Raw genomic sequence first — 19112 nt, 5'->3', positions numbered from 1 at the left:
ATAGACACAGTGGATGAAAGATGTCTCAGTTTATAACTGAAGTTTATAACTGAATTAGTTTTCAACTAACTTTTCATTAGGTAAAAACATTCCTTTTTTAACAAAGTACAAAAATATATCCTACAATCACATAATCAATATTTAAATACCTGAATTATTAATCCAGTAAGTTGAGTTACTGATGCCTGACATCCTTCAGCTTCATCTAGAAGAAAGCTAACAGTTGGATTCTGGCATACACTCTGTTTATCTCGGAGATGTCTTTTTCCTTCTTCAGTCAAAAGGGCAGAGAGGAACTGTAAACTAGCCATATATAAAGCAGGAGGTGTGGCTGACAGATTAATACAATCACAAATGGTATCTGAAATGTTAAATAAAAAAAATTAAAGACACTTATGTTTCACTCTGTAAAAAGCTAAAGCGTTTCAGAATTTCAGAAGATTGATCAAAGAATGTGTGAGACAAGAAGCAGATTCACTCTTCACAAAGAATTCTATACATTTGACAGTAAGTCTTTAAAAAATTAAGAAAAGAAAGTTTAAGTTTTACCTAAGGTTYGAATGAATTATTTGTTCTCCATTAACTTGACTATGAAATTAAAAAGGTATTTTCCTTTTGCTAAAACATTCCTTTGACATTTTTCTGAACTCTCCTCATTTTATTCTACAGCTTACCTTATAGTACTGACAGTAATCACATTTGTTTGATGTGCAGCTGGACTTGCACTCACCAGATCACTTAAAATACACCTGCCTGAAATTACAAGCTCGAATGGACTATACTCATACKTTAATGCTGAAACATATGAGAGAAGGTTGCTGACTCAGAGCCCTCACTAAACAAGTAACTAGCAAAGGAATTTAAAAAATGATTGTACAATATCTTGAACTGCAGTACCCCTCTTCTCCCCCTAATTTTTTTGTTTTTGTTTTATGTAGGATAAAATAATACATATGAGGAAAGAATAAAATGCTAAATTGACCATTTCAGGCTCATATGTGCTGTATTTGGATAAGGTTTACAGTTAGTAACTACTATGCATGCAAACAAAATCTGTGAATTTACATAGCCATCCAAAAGTTGGTCTAACTATATAAAAAAGAATTATAAAAGTTGAATAAAGGGGAAAAAAAAATCAAGCTTTCTTACATGAAAACCTGGCACAAGAATATTTATCATGATGGATATGCTGTTTGTATACAACTTGAAAGCATCTGATCAGGGATGACCTCCTTCCTTCCCCCTTCCTTATTTTTTTATTTATTTTTAATTAGTTGCAAGGTTAGAAACCATCCAGGAATAGACATTACCAATTACTGCTGTCCAATGATTTGCAAGAGCCGCTGTCACAGATGGAAAAGATATTTGGCCACTTTTCCACAATAATGTAGCTAGAAGATTGAAGTAGTCTATCCATGTTTCATGAAGTGCAGATGTTAACTCAGCATCTGTAAAGAAAACATAGAAAAATCAAACCATTTATGTATGCACACAAATTTGAATAGCCAAACTTGACCACAAGGTTTTAACCTTTAAATGAAGTTGATTACTTAAGTAAAGACCTGCATCTGTCTGGCTATGCTGGAAACAAAATTCTTTATTACCAAGCCCATCCTCAGAGCGAATGGAGAGAATCATGAAGCTATTTCCCAGAAGAGGTTTCAACAGTTCATCCTGGATTACAAGCTGACAGTCCACCCATAAGCATGCTTTCAGAAGCCTGGACACAGATGATAAGTACTGAAGTAGCAGTAACACCTGTTAAGTATTTTTAAAAGATATGAAATAAAACCATATTATTTGTACTTTCCACATATTTTTATGACTTAAACATATCATCTCAACTTATTCATTTAATTTTGAATTTATATAAACCATTTAAGAAAAATAATAGGACATAAATTAAAAATTATTTTCCTAATTCTTACAGTAGAAAATAAAACAGAACTCCTACTCTGGAAACATGTGTGAAGTACTCTTTCTAGTGAAAAAGAAAAAGTTTCTAATGAGAAAGTCATGGCTTGTGTAGTGACAGTTTCTGGAAGCTCAGAACACAAAACAGAAAATAATCACTAATGCTGATGAATATACATACACATATTTCCTGAAAACAGATGTTTTCTTTTAAGCTTTAGAAAAAATATTGTTGGCATACATATTCATTTATTTTCAAAAAATTTCCACAGAAACACACTTCCTTAGTGGTGTAGGTATTTACTTCAAACTAAATACTTTGATACAAAATTCAAGCCAGGGGATCAAATACGAGATGTTACGGACAGACTGCCAAAGTTTGTCCACGTGTTGGACTATTACCTTCTGCCGCTCTTCCAGGTGGGCATTAATGATACCAAGGACAAATTGGAAACCATCAAGACATGGTGGAATAGACTGCAAGAGAGCTGGTTAATATTAAAACATCACTTCCTCCAAGTTCAAGAGTTCTGCATCCCAAGGAGTAAGAAGTCAAACATAGCAGGGCAGGAGATCTGCATGGATGAGCAAGGAGATCCTAGCAGAACTCAGACAGAAGGAGAAAGCACACAATGTGCAAAAAGGGACAGTCCACTTGGGAGGAATATAAGAACATTGTCAGAGCATGCAGGGATGCAACAAGGAAGATTAAGGCCCATTTAATTGCCAGAATTAAATCTGGCAAGGGATGTCAAGCACAACAAGAAAGGCTTCTTCAAAAACATCAGCAGCAAAAGGAAGACTAGGGAAAATGTGGGCCCACTGTTGAATGGGGTGGGATGAATGACAACAGATACAGAGAAGGCAGTTACTGAATGCCGCCTTTGCTTCAGTCTTCACTGCTAAGGGCAGCCCTCAGGAATCCCAGAATCTGGAGGCAAGGGAGAAAGTCTGGAGAAAGGAAGACTTCCCTTTGGTCGAGGAAAAATCGAGTTAGAGATCTTTTAGATCTCTAACGTGACATCTACAAATCCATGGGCCCTGACAGGATGCACCTACAAGTGCTGAGGGAGCTGGCGGATGTTATTGCAGGGCTGCTCTCCATCATCTTTCAAAAGTCAGGGAGAACTGGAGAGGTGCCTGAGGACTGGAAGAAAGCCAATGTCACTCCAGTCTTCAAAAAGGGCAAGAAAGAGGACCCAGGAAACCATCGGCTGGTCAGCCTCACCTCCATCCCTGGAAAGGTGATGGAACAGCTCATTCTGGATGTCATTTCCAAGCATATGGAGCAAAAGAATGTGATCAGGAGTAGTCAGCATGAATTCACCAMGGGGAAAGCATGCTTAACCAACCGGMTAGCCTTCTACGAYGGAATGACTAGGTAGGTAGAGGAGGGGAGAGCAGTGGATGTTGTCTACCTTGACTTCAGCAAGGCCTTCCACACTGTCTCCCRTAACRTCCTCACAGGCAAGCTCAGGAAGTGCAGGCTAGATGAGTGGACAGCGAGGTGGACTGAAAACTGGCTGAAAGGCAGAGCTCAAGAGGGTTGTGATCAGTGGTACAGAATCCAGTTGGAGGCCTGCAGCTAGTGGAGTCCCCCAGGGCTCAGTACTGGGTCCAGTCCTGTTCAACTTATTCATCAATGACCTGGATGAAGGGACGGAGTGCCTCCTCAGCAAGTTTGCYGATGATAGGAGTGGCTGATACACAGCCTTCAGGCTGTGCTGCCATTCAGAGAGACGTGGACAGGCTGGAGAGATGGGAGGAGAGGAACCTCATGAGGTTCAACAAGGGCAAGTGCAAGGTCCTGTACCTAGGGAGGAGTAACCCCATGCACCAGTACAGGCTGGGGGCTGATATGCTGGAAAGTAGCTCTGCAGAGAAGGACCTGGGGGTCCTGGTGGACAACAAATTAACCACGAGCCAGCASTGTGCCCTTGTGGCAAAGAAGGCCAATGGGGTGCAGTAGGAAGAGTGTTGCCAGCAGGTCGAGGGAGGTGATCCTGCCCCTCTACTCAGCCCCGGTGAGGCCACATCTCGAGTACTGCACGCAGTTCTGGGCTCTCCAGTACAAGAGAGACATGGGGCTACTGGAGGGAGTCCAGTGTAGGGCTATGAAGATGATCAGAGGGCTGCAGCACCTGCCCTATGAGGAATGGCTGCAAGAGCAGGGCCTGTTTAGCCTGGAAAAGGGAAGACTGAGGGGGGGATATTATCAATGTGTACAAGTACAAGGGTGACTGTCAAGGGGATGGGGTTGAACTCTTTTCAGTTGTCCCATGTGACAGTACAAGAGGCAACTAGCACAAACACAGGCAGTTCCGCCTGAACGTGAGGAGAAATTTCTTCCCTGTGAGAGTGACRGAGCACTGGACCAGGTTGCCTAGAGAGGTTGTGGAGTCTCCTTCTCTGGAAATATTGAAAGCCCGCCTGGATGCAACCCTGTCTAACATGCTCTAGGCGACCCTGCTTCAGCAGGGAGGTTGGACTAGATGATCTCCAGAGGTCCCTTCCAACCTCAACCATTCCGTGATTCTGTGAAAAGTAGTCCCATTGGCAATAAGTGTACACACTTTTCATATACCCGGGTTAGTTAAAAAGTGCCAGTGTCTACAGGATTCAGGACAAAGAAAAGCAGACAGGCAAAACTATGAAGTTTAGGAACAATCTGTATATTAAACTGTTTAAAATTTCAACTAAATGTGTCAGTAACTGTATAAAGCTAATACTTCAATACTCTACAAAGAAATTCCATTATGAGATTTTTATAATTGCTCAGTTCAATTTGTATTTTTAAAACACAACTGGTTTTTATTTATTCAATAGATCTGGGTATAGTTCTTTAACAGAGAAATAATTTTTTGTATATTGAATATAGCACATTGTTTACTTTCTCTGATACCTTTTTATAAAAGCAATGTGTCATCTGAATGTTACCTATGGCAATGTGTCTGGACTATATCAATAAATATAGATTATATAAGTGTAATTAACTTCTTCATTGAAAGAAAATTCAGAAGATAACAAATACTTCTCTAACCTGAACTTTTACATGTTCCACATGACACGGATAACCCAAAGGAGCTTTCAGTTCCAGGATACATCTCTCGACTAGATTAGCATTTACAAGACTAAAATAAAGCAAGTTGATAAGAAACACATTTAAATAATTAAAAATTCTGCTAACTTTATAGAGTCCATTTTAAATAAACAGAATTAAAAAAAATATAATCGTGTAACTATCTTAAAAATATTTCTTTAAGCATTAATTGTAGTGCAACTGCAACCAAAGTAGCATAACATAGTTCCAGAACTAAACTGTTTTATTCTTGATTACTTATTTTCTTTTCTGTATAAGAATTAACAGATCTGTACCAATATAAACTGTATTCTAAGAAGATTTGTTCTTCCTTTAAGATAAGAACCAAAATGTTAGGGTTTCTGATCTAATATTTTCTCAAAGYTGCCAAGAATTATTTACTCTCTTACTGTGACAGCCTTTGGTCTATCCTCAAAATATTTCATGTAAGTAAAAAAAAGAAAAAACATATACTGAACAAAAATGAGCTGCAACAATGAATGCCTCATCACATCATATATTATTCTACTAGAGAAAAAAATTAAACCCCCAAAAGGATGACAAAATGTTCATCTAGATGAAATCTAAACCACCAGTAGTGCTGTGGAAGAACAACATCACAACTAGAACGACCAAAGTAAGTACTTCTTCTATGTATAAAAAGCTAGATCCTCCTTTTCTGCTACTTGTGTTAAAAAAACAAACAAACAAACAAAACAATACCCCCACCACACACATTTGTTAACACCCCAGAAGCAAGATCTGATCAATATCTTTAACAGTTTTGGCATGGAACACTGGCAGATCTCATTTCATTCTTTTCACCTCTGTTCCTACACCTGTTTGGAGTTCAGTAGTTATTGATCTCCTACCTGCTGAGAGCTGTTAGCAAGTGTGCTTGTTGAAGAGCAAGTCCAGTATCTTTTGGAGTGACAATAAGCAGATTATGCAGAAGACTACAAACTGCTGACAAGAGAGAGGGTGTGACTACAGCACACTGTTTAGACAGTGCAACAGACATGGGAGAACCATGCTGACTCGGAGATGATGTTGTGGTAGTATCACTCTGACCTTGAAYGTGTTTAATAAAAACAAATGAGAAAAACACATTAAAAAAACACCTCCCACACAAAAGAAATTAGGGCAGTTATAAAAACAACTTGCTTTCTGTTTTTCACAGAATATCCAACTTCCCTATATACTTAAAACTAGTATATTCTAGAATTAAAATATATATATATATATATATACGGAAAGTTTTATTTTAAATCTTTTTGAAATAAACTGTTCTTTCTATATGACACTAGTTAATACTGAAGATAAATGGCAAATTGGAAATGATATAAATTGTTTTCACTTCTTTCCTTCACAGAAAAAGAGACAGAGCGTATGTGTATGCGTGTGAGYGTGTATGCAAGCATGTGTATGTGCGCACACATATCTTTATCAATGTACCTTGACAACTTTATCAAAATCAAATGTTTTGAAAGGGTGACTCTTTTACAGGAATGAAAACTGAGTCTCACAAATGTGCTACATTTTAAGCAAGATCAACCATTACTACTTAATGTCAATGTATTTTACCTTATTTTATTTTAAAGGCACAGTTTTATGCTTGTTTTCTAAAGCAACCACTAAAAGTGTCAGAGTGACTGTTTCAACAACACATATAAACAAGATTTATATGCATATACAGATACTGGAATATGGACATACTAAATATGGACAGGCCATTATACTCATCAATCATCATGTTTATAAAGCCAATTACAGTTTGGCTTACCTTGAGCCATAAGCCTATCAACTGCAGTTTCAGGAATAGAACTGGTCAAATATGTTGGGACTTTTGCTTGAAGCTCAGCAACACTCCCCAGTGATGGTGATGCAGACAGAATCTGAAAAGACATAAAAAAGCAAACCAGCTGATTCAATCTTTAATAGAACAGATGTTTTCACATTTACTTAAAGCATAAAAATTACTCAGAAAAATAAGCATAATAATTAGTCAGTGTTCAAAACTAATTTGATTAGATTTTGTTAAAGAAATAAAAACATCCGAGAACTGAAACTACGGAAAACTGAACAATATGGACAGGCTAAAACATTTCAGTTCAGAAACTGATCAATGCCCAAGAATGATACTGGAAATACCTTCTCTTCATCCCTCTTTATTTCATCCATATGATTGATTCTATCTACTTTTTGATGAGGAAAGAAAGGCATCACTGAAACATTTAAAGTTGATATTCTTGTACACTTTTGCTCTCCTGAGACCAGGGCTCGTCCATTTTCACAAGGACACACTTAGATAAAATATAAAAAGTGGGCTACTCTCATCAGCCAGAGCTTGGGTTCTGGAGCCTTTCTTACCCTGAGTACTCCTCTTAACCTTAGTCTTGCGATTCTCAGACATGCTGGTTTTCTGGTGAAGATACATTTACATCACAGTAACATGCTACCATGCTGCTTCTAACTGAGAAACTAGATCACCAGTCATATGATTAATTTTTCATGCTTTCAAAGGAATTCTTAATGCTCTTGTTACTATGTTTTAAACTACAAGCACAAAATCAGAAGACAGAGATTTTACAGCTTAATAATATGCTTTGTGACCTATCATGACCCATCTCAGAGCACCTGATAAATACATATGCCAGGTCACTTTTTCACTTCTGTTCTTTGATTCCTCAACTGTTTACGTAAGACAAATATTTTTCAAATGAGTCATTGTTTTACAGGGTAAAGAACACACAACATTGTGGACCATAACGAAATCCAGCTTTAAGAAGGATAGCATTAGAGTTTTCCTCACAGTGAGCATTCTAGGGAAGAACGAAATATTTCAAAGGTTTTCTTTTTACAGTATTATTACAATACCAGTTTGAATAATTTTTTCCTAAGGAAAAGTCAAAAGTGACTTAAAAGACAAAACAAAAAAATAGTGGTACAGGGAAGGAAATCATAAATTCCTCTCTCACTCATTGAATAGGTCACTTCTTTCCAGRCTTGGTTTCAGTTTACTCAGTAGCATTCTGAGTTTAAGAAAACACTCTATACAGTCTTTTCTCCTACTTAAGAAGGTTTACTGTTTTTCCTCACTTTCCCCAGTCACTTCCAAATCTTATCAGGCCTCTATCAGCACATGATGCTGAATGTTTCTCTGCAGAGCTGAAGGTTTCCACTTCTGTGCTGCAACTTCCTTCTCTCCCCCATTTTGCTCTAGTTTCCCACTATTGTCTGTCCTATAGTCTTGACTCCTCCTCTGCAAGCATGTTCAGTTGGTCCTCAAAAAAGACCAAGGGTCAATGTAGCTCAGAAGTCAAGCTACAGTAAGATTTGGGGTGCTTATCTTAATCTCAGGACCACATAATCACTAGGACATGTTTGGGTACAGTATATTCTTCCTATATGCAAAAATAGTAACAAATTGCATCAGCCAATTGAAAGTCAAACATATATATATTTTACATATATAACTAAAAAGCCTATTTGCAAATTTTCTGCTATTTTCTGCTTGCTGATTTAAATCATTATTTAAATCAAAAATTTGTATTAGAGTAACTCTAATAYACTAATACTAATACTCTAATACTCATCATGACACTTCGCAAACTCTGCATTTATTCAGCACTGTACTTCAATTACAAGTTCTTTAATAAATCTCAAAAATATATATTAAAGTGTGTGTGTGTGTGCACGCGCATGTGCATATGTACCTAGATAGATGGATATAAAAGCACAAACCCAAAATACTGCTTCAAATAGTCCTTATAGTTCTTTTGCACTAGCCAAAGCTCTGAAAGAAATTATTGCTATACTGGGACTCATCTTAAAGATATTATTGTGAATGCATACAAGGTTTTACATTTTAATAAATCAACACGTCACCTAGGCTGCACAACACACATTCTTTCTGCATCCTGTCAAACTATCTGAACCTTATAGTCAAAGATATAAAAATATGGTCTTATCTAACTAGAAAAAAAAATCAATAATAGCTTTATCTGGTTGGAAAAATATACCTTATTAGCTTCCTGCAATGATGGAACATTTATTGGTAATTGCTTCACAGTGGGATATGAGGTTAAAAACAGACATTTTCTGCTATCTTAACAGAAAACATACAATAACACAATGAAGTCATTTCCACAGTGTTCCACCTTCCAGGAAAGAAAAGATATTACCACTTTTATAAACCATCCTTGATAAGCATGATCTGAGGGTCTGGGTCATCATACTCTGTAAAGGATATTTATGATTCTTATTTATTTACTATTCCACCATACTCTTTCTCTGAGAGCAATGAAACACTCAGGTGCTTAACAGTGGAACAACAGAATTTTGGAAGGGGATGTACTGGGGAGAAAGAAGTGAGGGAAGAGGCCTGCAGTTAAGAAATAATACAAAAGAAAACAGAAATTGTCATAGGGGAAACGCAAGACAAAGGTGATGGTTTTGACATTTATCTACTAGATATGAATAAAAGGTCTTTTCTTAACCTCTAGTACAAGAATCCCTCTGGCATTGCTTTAATAGGTTTGCAGTGATTAATTCTATTCAGTGCTCTTTTCAAAGGTTTAAATCACTTTAGTGTAGAACACTGGTAACCATGGATCCAGCAAATAAAGCATACTTTTTTTTCTTTTTTTAAAAAAAACAAAGTATCAAGATTTCATAGGAGAGAATGGCCGTGACTTAAAGCTATATGAGAAAACTCCGTAGATCCTTTAACCTGAAGCATTCTTAGCCCAAGTTTTCAAAGAATTGCTCATTCTGCTGAGCTGTCCTAGGCATCAAATAGACCTGGTATATCTACACAATGTGAAACAAGTTGGTATTTTCATGCTGACTGGTGCCTTAAAGTATACATCTTAAAAATAAAACAAAGATGTTGGTTAAAATAAAAGTAAAGATAATTTTCTGCCAAGATAAATTGAGTTAATATTTACTAAGATACTAGTTCTATAAAAGACAAACATTATTTTTACAGAAGTGAGCTCTTTGTAACATTCAGATTGCACTTTACAGAAAAATAAGCCAATTTTGACAAAAATCTGCAGTCTACTGAGATTTTAAAGAAATTTAAACAGACCAGTTAACAGAGTACAGGCAATTCAGCTCTACAACTGCCTTTTATGTGACCTTGAGTCATTGATTTCATCCCCACATTGCAATTCCTCACTCTATAAAATCAGGAGAGTTGTACTTACTACCTCTGACAGACTACTTTATAGACTAGAGTAAGTAAGAATGATTTCTGTTATGAATGTACTTGCTTATAAATTTTCTCATTTTTAATTTTTACAAATTTGGGAAAAAATGAAGCCAAAAAGTTAAATACTATCTTCATTTAAGTTTATACAAACACAGCATAAAGTCAGCCTTTGGATAGCTCAAATTAACTATTAATTACATGAAAACTGAAAAAGGAGAAAACTAGTAGTGTCTTTTTCTTTTTTTCAGAACTGTTTTCATTCATCCAAAAAAATTCAGCAGACCTTTTCTTTGTTCTTGGAATTCAGTAAAAAGATAAAGCTTTTGCTTCCACAAAGATCTTCAGGATGTGGCTTACTGAAGCAAAAAGCAATTTCAGCTTCCTAGATTAGCATTCATGCAATGAATGGATGAGGACACACTTAGAACTGCTTTTTTTTTAATATTATTATTTAAAAAGTTATTAAAATATAGGAAAAGAGCTTCTGATAGAAACAATTTTACTTGATTTGATAGCTGCTAACTCTCAAATTATTTGAGGCTGTTGTCATCAAATCTGTTCCAGACACAAATGCATCAATACTCTTCCCTTCAGTAAGACAAGTGGGCTCCCTTTCACCTGTGATGGGGAAAGCATGCCATCTAGTGGTCTTGAAATAATTAAATCCTCATCAATGGATCAAATTCAGAGACAAAAAACTATACACTTTTTGAATACCGACTTCACAGATATTTTCCTCCTCCTCATACATCAAAATGGAAAGTTTTGGGCCAGATTGTAGGAAAACAAAACATAAATGCATATATATATATATATAAAAAGTACCTAACTTTAAGATAGCTTGAGTTTCTGAAATATTTCTTGACTTTAGACAACAGATAAATACTTAATAATCATTAGCCAGTCTTTGGAATACAGTTTCTATTTATCCTCAGTTACCTTCTTCTGTCTTTCCTCTCACAATTAATACTGGCATTGGAACATCAGACCTTTGCATAACTCTTTCCAACATGGCAACTTACCATCTGTCATGTCAACATCGATATTTTAAAGGTAAGTAACCTATAACAAAAAGTACAGTTTACAGCTGCTTATAAGGTCCATAATGCTAATACATGTTAAGAACAAATGGAATTAAACACACTTTTATTAATATTAGCTCTTTTATTTTAAAAGAGAAAATACAACCAAATAGCTGTTTTGCAAAATTTTTATGTTCACTAGTGGAAGCAAGAAAAAAAAAATCCTTGTATATAATTCTCTCACATCAGCTGTAAGAGCATAATCCTCCTGAGCACATATAAAAAGTCTGACARTATCTGGAAGATTGATACCAATGAGTACATCATTGTATCACACTGTACTTTTAGCTATAAATAATTCAGAGTTTTCCACTTGTTAAATGCAACTGTAAATCTACATCTTTATGTTAAACAATGATGCCATTTTACACATATAAATGAAGATGCTTTAATCTGATCTAGTAAATTTCAAATTGGACTTTTCTTCTTCTTCTAAGTCACTGAAGCTAAACTTCACCTTGAATAATATGCATAGAAGAAGCTGAAACTTCTTCCACTTTTATTCTTGTATGACAGTGACACTCAGATAATTCATTTAGGAGAAGTTTGGAAAAAACATGTTTTAAAAACTTTCCTCTGTACTTTTTTAAAGAAGAATTTTTATATATATTTAAGAACTATTCAAGTTAGCCCCTTTATCCTGATTTATAAGCATTCAGTTATTTTAGTTTCAAATATTCAGCTCTGAATATTAAAGTTCACAATATCGTCAAATTTTTAATAAATGAAAATCAATTTCATTAATAAAATTGCTAAAAGGGATAGGAAAAAAATCTTAATTTTTAAACTAAATTCTAAATTAATTAGATTTTTCCAGTAACAACACTTGATAGCAATACATTGATAATAAGTCAAAACAATAAGGAAAGATGACAACTGTGAAATATTGAGATACAAAATTACAGTACTGGTAATATTTTCATTTTCATCACCTTGCATATCAAAAAAACTTGCATAACATTTTACGAGTCAATTCAATAAGAGAGTGGCCTGTTAAGTCTTTATCAAATCAGTACACCTATTCAACAGAAAAAATATTCTGAATAGTTATTTCAAATCAAAGTAAAGCATTGCCCTAGAATTCTGTAACTGGCAAGCTCTTTGAAGATTGCAGTCCTGCTAGTCTAATGACTCTTCAAACAACAACAAGAACAACAAAAAAAGTCCAAACAAAAACCTTGCCACACAGGAGTGAAACTCCTACAAGAAACTCTTTTTCTTGGCCTAAAACAACCACAAACTAACACTGAAAAACAAAAGTAATAGAGGTATTCCAAGCGTTGAGTTTCAGCAAAAACATGCATTAGGTTAGATCTAGGTAATATGAAATAGCAAGTACATAAATATGATCTATAATTTTCTTCATGGAGCTACTTTGTTTAATATARAGACATACAGGAAAACAAACCTATAGATAGTGCTATTACTATTATATTAGCAAATGTTTAGCATTTTCTTCATTAAAATATCTTTAAATAAATTACACTTTGCATTAGCTGTGATTTTATGGCTCTATAATCAGATGGTTATTCATGATTCAAAAATTAAAAGTTATGAAAAAAGCTATAAAGTTATAAAATGAATTGCTATGCAATAGGTCAGTTTGCTTGGAGTTCTGTTGCAATCTTTGAGAATAGATGTTTTTTAGCAGGTAGCAAATAAAAGTTAGAAAAGCTTTCAACACAGCCTGATCCAGTATTGCCAACCTATCCTGGAATGTGAAGAAAGTACTAAAAATTTTTCCGCTTTTGCATTTGCCGTCTTACAAGACRGCATGTGTTTACAGTCTTTCATCAAAGCATTCATCCCCCTCAGAAACAATTTTACCTTGCAGTCACTTGCTTTCATATATTTTTCACAGCTATCTTGAGTCTTGTGAACACTGGTGGCATTTTTATACTTTATAAAAGCATTTTCAGAATCCATAGTTTATTATAACATATATATTATATAATTTTAACCTAAGGTACTGCTGTGGTTTTTATTGATCCAGTTCTGTAGCTGTAAAACGTAAATATGGGACCACTCTGAAAGGATAGTTAGGATAAAAGCAACAGAAATTACAACTATAGATGATCTGGCTACATTTTGTCAATAAAGTTAATTTCAGAGAAATTTCTAGAGAATATGTCTTGCTCAGAGAAGCAACAAAATCCAACATTGCCTTATGCATTTAACTAGATAAATTAAGCCACTTCATTTGTATTTGCCTAAGTAAATAATCATAAAAGTTTTTGTTAGTGTTTTAGAACTAGTTTAGATAAGTTTCAATTTAGTTTCAGCTTTTTCTTTCAGCATTAACAACGGCATTAATTTTCTTCAAATTATTTCATGAACAGTATATTTGAAATAAATAGGTTACTCTGGAACTTACCATAGTATCAGATGTTGACAGAGAATGTGAAGACTGGCTTTGAGTGGATGGAACCTTCCAAAGATTAAGTGAATCATCAAAATCTGTAGGGAGGAAAAACAAAAAAAAAAAAAAAGTTTTCTTTTTCATTACCACAAAATCAGCAGAGTGCTTTAGCAAGCTTTCCAAATCATTGTTTCAGAGAAACAGATGATCAGCTTTCCTTCTGAAAATCTCAAAATATTTAATAGGTTTTCACGTTGCACCTTTGAGTTTTTATCCAGCAAATCCTTCAAACAAGCAGTAATGAAAGTATGCCATATTCAGCTACAACATAAGCCTAGAAAAAAAATATATTCAGCTCAAATTGCAGTTGCAGAGGCTTTAATCATTTGAAATAGTTCAGCTTCAGTTATATTTACAAAATAATAAGCTAGAAATATTGAGGAAATTGGGTCTCACAGCACAAATATGTAATGAGAAGAAGCTCTCGTCTTCATAAAAGCTTCATATTCATATTTTAGGAGAAGGTAGTCTAAAGAGAACCAATATTGATAAGCATATTGAAGGCAGAATTACTTTGAAAATCTGTTTCAGAATAAAAAGTGACAAAATATGGTATAATAGAAACCCATCAATAACAGGTTTTCTTTGGAAACTTTTATACGTATGATCAAAAAAAAAATCAAACAATATAGCACTAAATTATACAGTCTCTAAATTCAAAAATCACAGATTTATAGATATCTGAGCTAATTACTAAGCTCTTAGATATTTAATTTTATTTTTAACATACCTTTATAAATTGGGTAAGGAGCTTTTTTTTTAGTTGCTGAAAAATGTGAGGAAAATGCATCAAAAATAGTTTCAGAAAGATAAGTCAAAAGAAAATCCTCTTTTAAGAGATGACAAAAGACCTATTGAAAAGTAGATCTTTGCAGATTAACAACGTGTTTCTAAAAGTATGAAAGAAGGACTAATAAGCCCTTCAAGCATTGTAGTCCTAAAGACAGAGCACAAGTTGTCCTACCCTCTTTCTTACCTTTTTAAATAAATAAAACAACTGTGTTTGTTGTTCCTGAAGAGCAATCTCATAGAACATTCTCCTGTCTTATTTCAAAGCTATCAGAATAATGCTTTTGGTTTTGTTCTTGAAATGACTTCAAACAATATCTCCAGTGTCCACTAAAAAGTTCCATCTTGGAGGATGAGTTGCTCTGAGATATGGTATCAATTGCATCAACTAATTAATTGAACTACTGAGAAGAAATTGAAGATTTTTRTGTCTAGAATTTTTTATATTGTCCTTTTGCTGAGGAATTTCTCTGATAACGCACCAAGTTAACCAAGAATATATAAATTCTAATTACTTTTCTTAGGTCTGTTGTTAATATATGACACTAGTTTTACAAACACTGCCTACAGCTATAAAATAGATGAAAGGGTTGAATATTATACCAGAAATACTCTCTTTTTAACCACCATTAATTAGTTTTTGATATTATATAATTACATATTCTTAAAATATAAGCTCTTCTGACAGACATATGTTTCTCTATAACCTGGAGCTAAGAAGTTGTCTTATGAATGCTGCTATAAATCATTTGGCTGCTAATAAATCAAATTGGCTGCATGGATGCAAGTGTACATGCAAACAAAGACACACTTTTGGTGCTTCTCTGTTAGCGGTAGCACAACAAGCACTTGTAGTACTAGCTCCTCATGCCTTGATGAGTATGGTCACCCTATGACTGCTTGTCCCCACTGGTCTTAGCTCTCCCACTCTTYTTAGTGGATACGGGTCATTCATCTGAGCTTTTGCCATAACCAGTCCAGTGTAAATTCCATTGAATAGAAAAGAATAAAATGATTTTCAAAAACTTTTACACTTAATCAAAAGGAATATAAAGGAAACAATACAGCTAAGTCTGCAGACCTTGGTTAAGACAGACATCAAAAAACAAACTAAAACACACATCCCTGTGGCTTTGCCCTTGTACTAAACTGAGTTAGATCCTTTATTTTTAAAATAGCTCCATGTTTAGTACAGAGCCTGTATATCCTCTGGTACTACATACTCTCTCCGTACAGAATAAGATACTGTTTCTTAGGCTATCAGGATTTCTGATACCAGTGCACTTTACATCAATGCAGCARCTGGGACAGCTGAGGGCTTACAGTCAAGAACTCTGAAGTGTTAAAGACCAAACACGTGGACTTAGTAGTGGAAATAGCATTCCTCTTCTGTATGTTTCTGTAACATTTATTAGTTGAACAGAAACATGCCTACAAGAATCTTTCAAATTTGCAGCTTTAGGAGATGAAAATGTAAGATCTCAAATATATATTAAAAAAAGGAAAAAAGAAGAAAAAGAAAAGAAAGCATGAATTTAATTACTTTTTCCTTCCTTAAAACACTTTTACTGATTTCTCTCAAGAATTTCCTAACTTTGTAAACTTGAGATTGAAATATATATTTGGACAAGAATGTGCATTCTCACAGTTCATCATGATAAGACTTAAGAATACTACTCAGAAAATTATTAATCAATATTAAAAAATCACTATAAAAAAGACCTAATGATTTGGAATATTCCAAGGACATATAGGTTAAAAAAAGAAAAGTAACTAATCTAAATACTTAATTTATGATTTAAATTATATCTGCATGTCTTAGAATGCAGCTAACTTAAGCACCTCAGAAACCTTTCCAAATTATATACCTTCAAGTTGAAAAAAAGGTAAAACAAAATCAAAATCACCCACAAAAGCAGGAGCGGTACAGTTTTAAAAACAGTTCATATATTTCTTTTCCCTATTGCCTTTTACTACACTGGTCTGTCATGAAGTGACTGCTGTAAAATGTAATTTTTTGCAAGAAAAGGAATTATGGAACCAATTACATCTTTTCCATTTATAACTTTTTTAAAGATGTAAACAAGAGTTTAGAGCTACTTCTCAGATATGCTGAACTAGTGAACTATTAACTCTTAGATATTAAGGGTAACCTTTTAACTTAATAACATATCCAAATTCATATTTTAGTTCAATCTAAACTCCATTTTTACTACGAGTTACTTGAGGTAAATGACTTAAAACTGGAATTTTTTAATTAGATTAAGAATACAAAGTTATATTAGTGTCACTTACCTGTTACAGCACTTTTTTCTATGAACAGGTTGTCTTCCCTGGAACAATTCAAATCAAACATATAACGTCCTAGATAACAGTGCTTCACCATCTGATTCAAATGTTCATAGAAGTGGCAGTGATACAAAAGGGCCTGAAGTGCAGGTTTTCCTATCTGAGAGAGACCAGACTCTTCATCATGTACACAGGGTCCCTGAAGACAAGAAGTTCACAAAGACCAATTTTTTAAAGGAATCTAACAGAAAAAAAAATCACAGAACCACACAGAATCATAGTATCAGTAAGGCTGGAAGGGACCTCGGGAGACCATCTAGTTCAACCCTCCCCCCGCTCAAGCATGTTAGACAGGGTTGCATCCAGGTGGGCCTTGAATATCTCCAGAGAAGGAGACTCCACAACCTCTCTGGGCAACCTGTCACTCTCACAGTGAAGAAATTCCCCCTCATGTTCAGGCAGAACTTCCTGTGGTTCAGTTTTTGCCCATTGCCTCTTGCCCCTTTGCATGGGACAACTGAAAAGAGTTTAGCCCCACCCCCTCAACACCCTCCCTTCAGGTATTTACACACATTGATAATATCCCTTCTCAGTCTTCTCTTCTCCAGGCTAAAATAAGTTGTCAGAAAAAATATATGTCCAAGCCTAATAYTGTGTTTGTACAAATATCATTCATTTTGCATACTGCAAGCTAACAGAGTCTAAAAGTCAAATGCAGACTTTATGAAGACTGATCTAAATAATAAGACTTTTTTTCTGCAAAAAGTTAGCAAAACATAAGTAGTTATTGTGTTATGAAGAACCAGATGTAACATAAATAGTTTGAGAAAGTACGCTGTACTTCATGTAAACTATTTACGACAAATTTTAAAACTGTAATCATGCAGAGTCAGCAATACACTTGGATGGTATCAACTATGACATATGAATACTTCAGAAATTTTGTATACATGAAGTATGATTACATTTAGTCAAAGTTTTACTATCCAGAACTGTCTTTGACAGTTTAAAATACTATGCCAGTCCCTCATRGCATGAGGGCTGCACTAGAAGAGTCATTCATCAACCACAGTCACAACATGCTCTGACTGGGGGTAACATATCTGTAGGTAATGGAGTATGTTGTAGTCTCATAATACTTTACATGGGTTGATTTTACTCGTGCCACTTTTCAAAGTGGCACAGCAAAATGAATTATTATAAACAAATATAGAATCATAGAATCAGTAAAGTTGGAAGGGACCTCTGGAGATCATCTAGTTCAACCTCCCCGCTCAGCAGGGTCACCTAGAGCATGTTAGACAGGGTTGCATCCAGGCAGGCCTTGAATATCTCCAGAGAAGGAGACTCCMCAACCTCTCTGGGCAATATAACAGCAACACAACACACGTTCACATGAAAAAAACGTTCTATATCCCTATAGTCTCCAAAAAGAGTATTTTCTTTTCCAGTTCCATTTGCCTAAGYGATAAAACAGTAATGCTCTCCTTTGGCTACGAAACATTATTCCTGCTACTCATCAAATCCTCCTATCAGCTTTCCTTTGAACTTTGCTTGCATTAACTGTCCTAGAGATGAACTATCTCATTAAGTGCAAAACAAAAAATAACTCTCTGAAGTACTGTTATAATTTTAGTTATTGTTTGTATTTTCAGTTGTCATTCACGTTACCATGAAGTGTTTGATATGTTTCAGCATGGACACTTATTGAGTGACAAGCACTTTCCATTAAATTGAACTTTTTAATAACAATTACATCAACTGAAAGCTCGTATTAATAGCACTGGAATTCTGCAACTGGATTCAATTTCTGTCACTTCATCATAGTCCTTGAAATGTTTAAAAGGATTAAAAAGAAGCTTTTAATACAGTTTAGATCCATAAGTTACAATGTCTGCCCTTGTAAATCTCCTACTATTACAAATTTAAGAACTACGATTTATATTGAAAAAAGGAATCTAATGCAAAGACTGAAACAAGGGTTAGATTTGAGATGCCACCTGAACATCTTCCTTTACTGTGAGATGTAAAGGAGAGATAAGATGTACTGTAAAATGCAGCTCTGGAAGAAATAACATAATTGATTTTAGGTGCAGCTGAATCATAGACAGCCTCTACTAATAAAGCAGGAGTACTATCTTCCAGCACTAATTTGATCTTTTGTGAAAAGAAACAGATAAAACAGAGCATGTTCATTTCTCCAGAAAGAACCTATATGGGTACCATTGTTTTAAGTGTAGGTAAGACCTCTCAGAGTAGAGAAAACATGGCTAGGCAGAAAGAGTATCAGAGCAACAGGAGGTGAAAAATGAGGAACTCTCATTC

At 34.9% G+C, this 19112-nt stretch overlaps 1 protein-coding gene across 1 annotated transcript in view; it reads right to left on the bottom strand.

Annotated features, from left to right (window-relative positions):
* RTTN (rotatin) overlaps nucleotides 1-19112 on the bottom strand; it is an 88927-nt gene that overhangs the window by 20058 nt on the left and 49757 nt on the right. The window contains exons 33-40 of the mRNA XM_085307758.1: nucleotides 16794-16986; nucleotides 13665-13747; nucleotides 6777-6888; nucleotides 5866-6064; nucleotides 4955-5045; nucleotides 1605-1758; nucleotides 1311-1448; nucleotides 150-361 (exon numbers count right to left, since the gene is read on the bottom strand). Coding sequence (XP_085163884.1) covers nucleotides 150-361; nucleotides 1311-1448; nucleotides 1605-1758; nucleotides 4955-5045; nucleotides 5866-6064; nucleotides 6777-6888; nucleotides 13665-13747; nucleotides 16794-16986 — 1182 coding nt within the window. The remainder of the gene's footprint in view (nucleotides 1-149; nucleotides 362-1310; nucleotides 1449-1604; nucleotides 1759-4954; nucleotides 5046-5865; nucleotides 6065-6776; nucleotides 6889-13664; nucleotides 13748-16793; nucleotides 16987-19112) is intronic.

The sequence above is a fragment of the Rhea americana genome, unplaced genomic scaffold, assembly GCF_003343005.1.
Source record: "Rhea americana isolate MKP2758 unplaced genomic scaffold, rheAme1 scaffold_263, whole genome shotgun sequence".
NCBI lineage: Eukaryota > Metazoa > Chordata > Aves > Rheiformes > Rheidae > Rhea > Rhea americana.
This window is presented reverse-complemented; position numbering and strand designations above follow the sequence as displayed.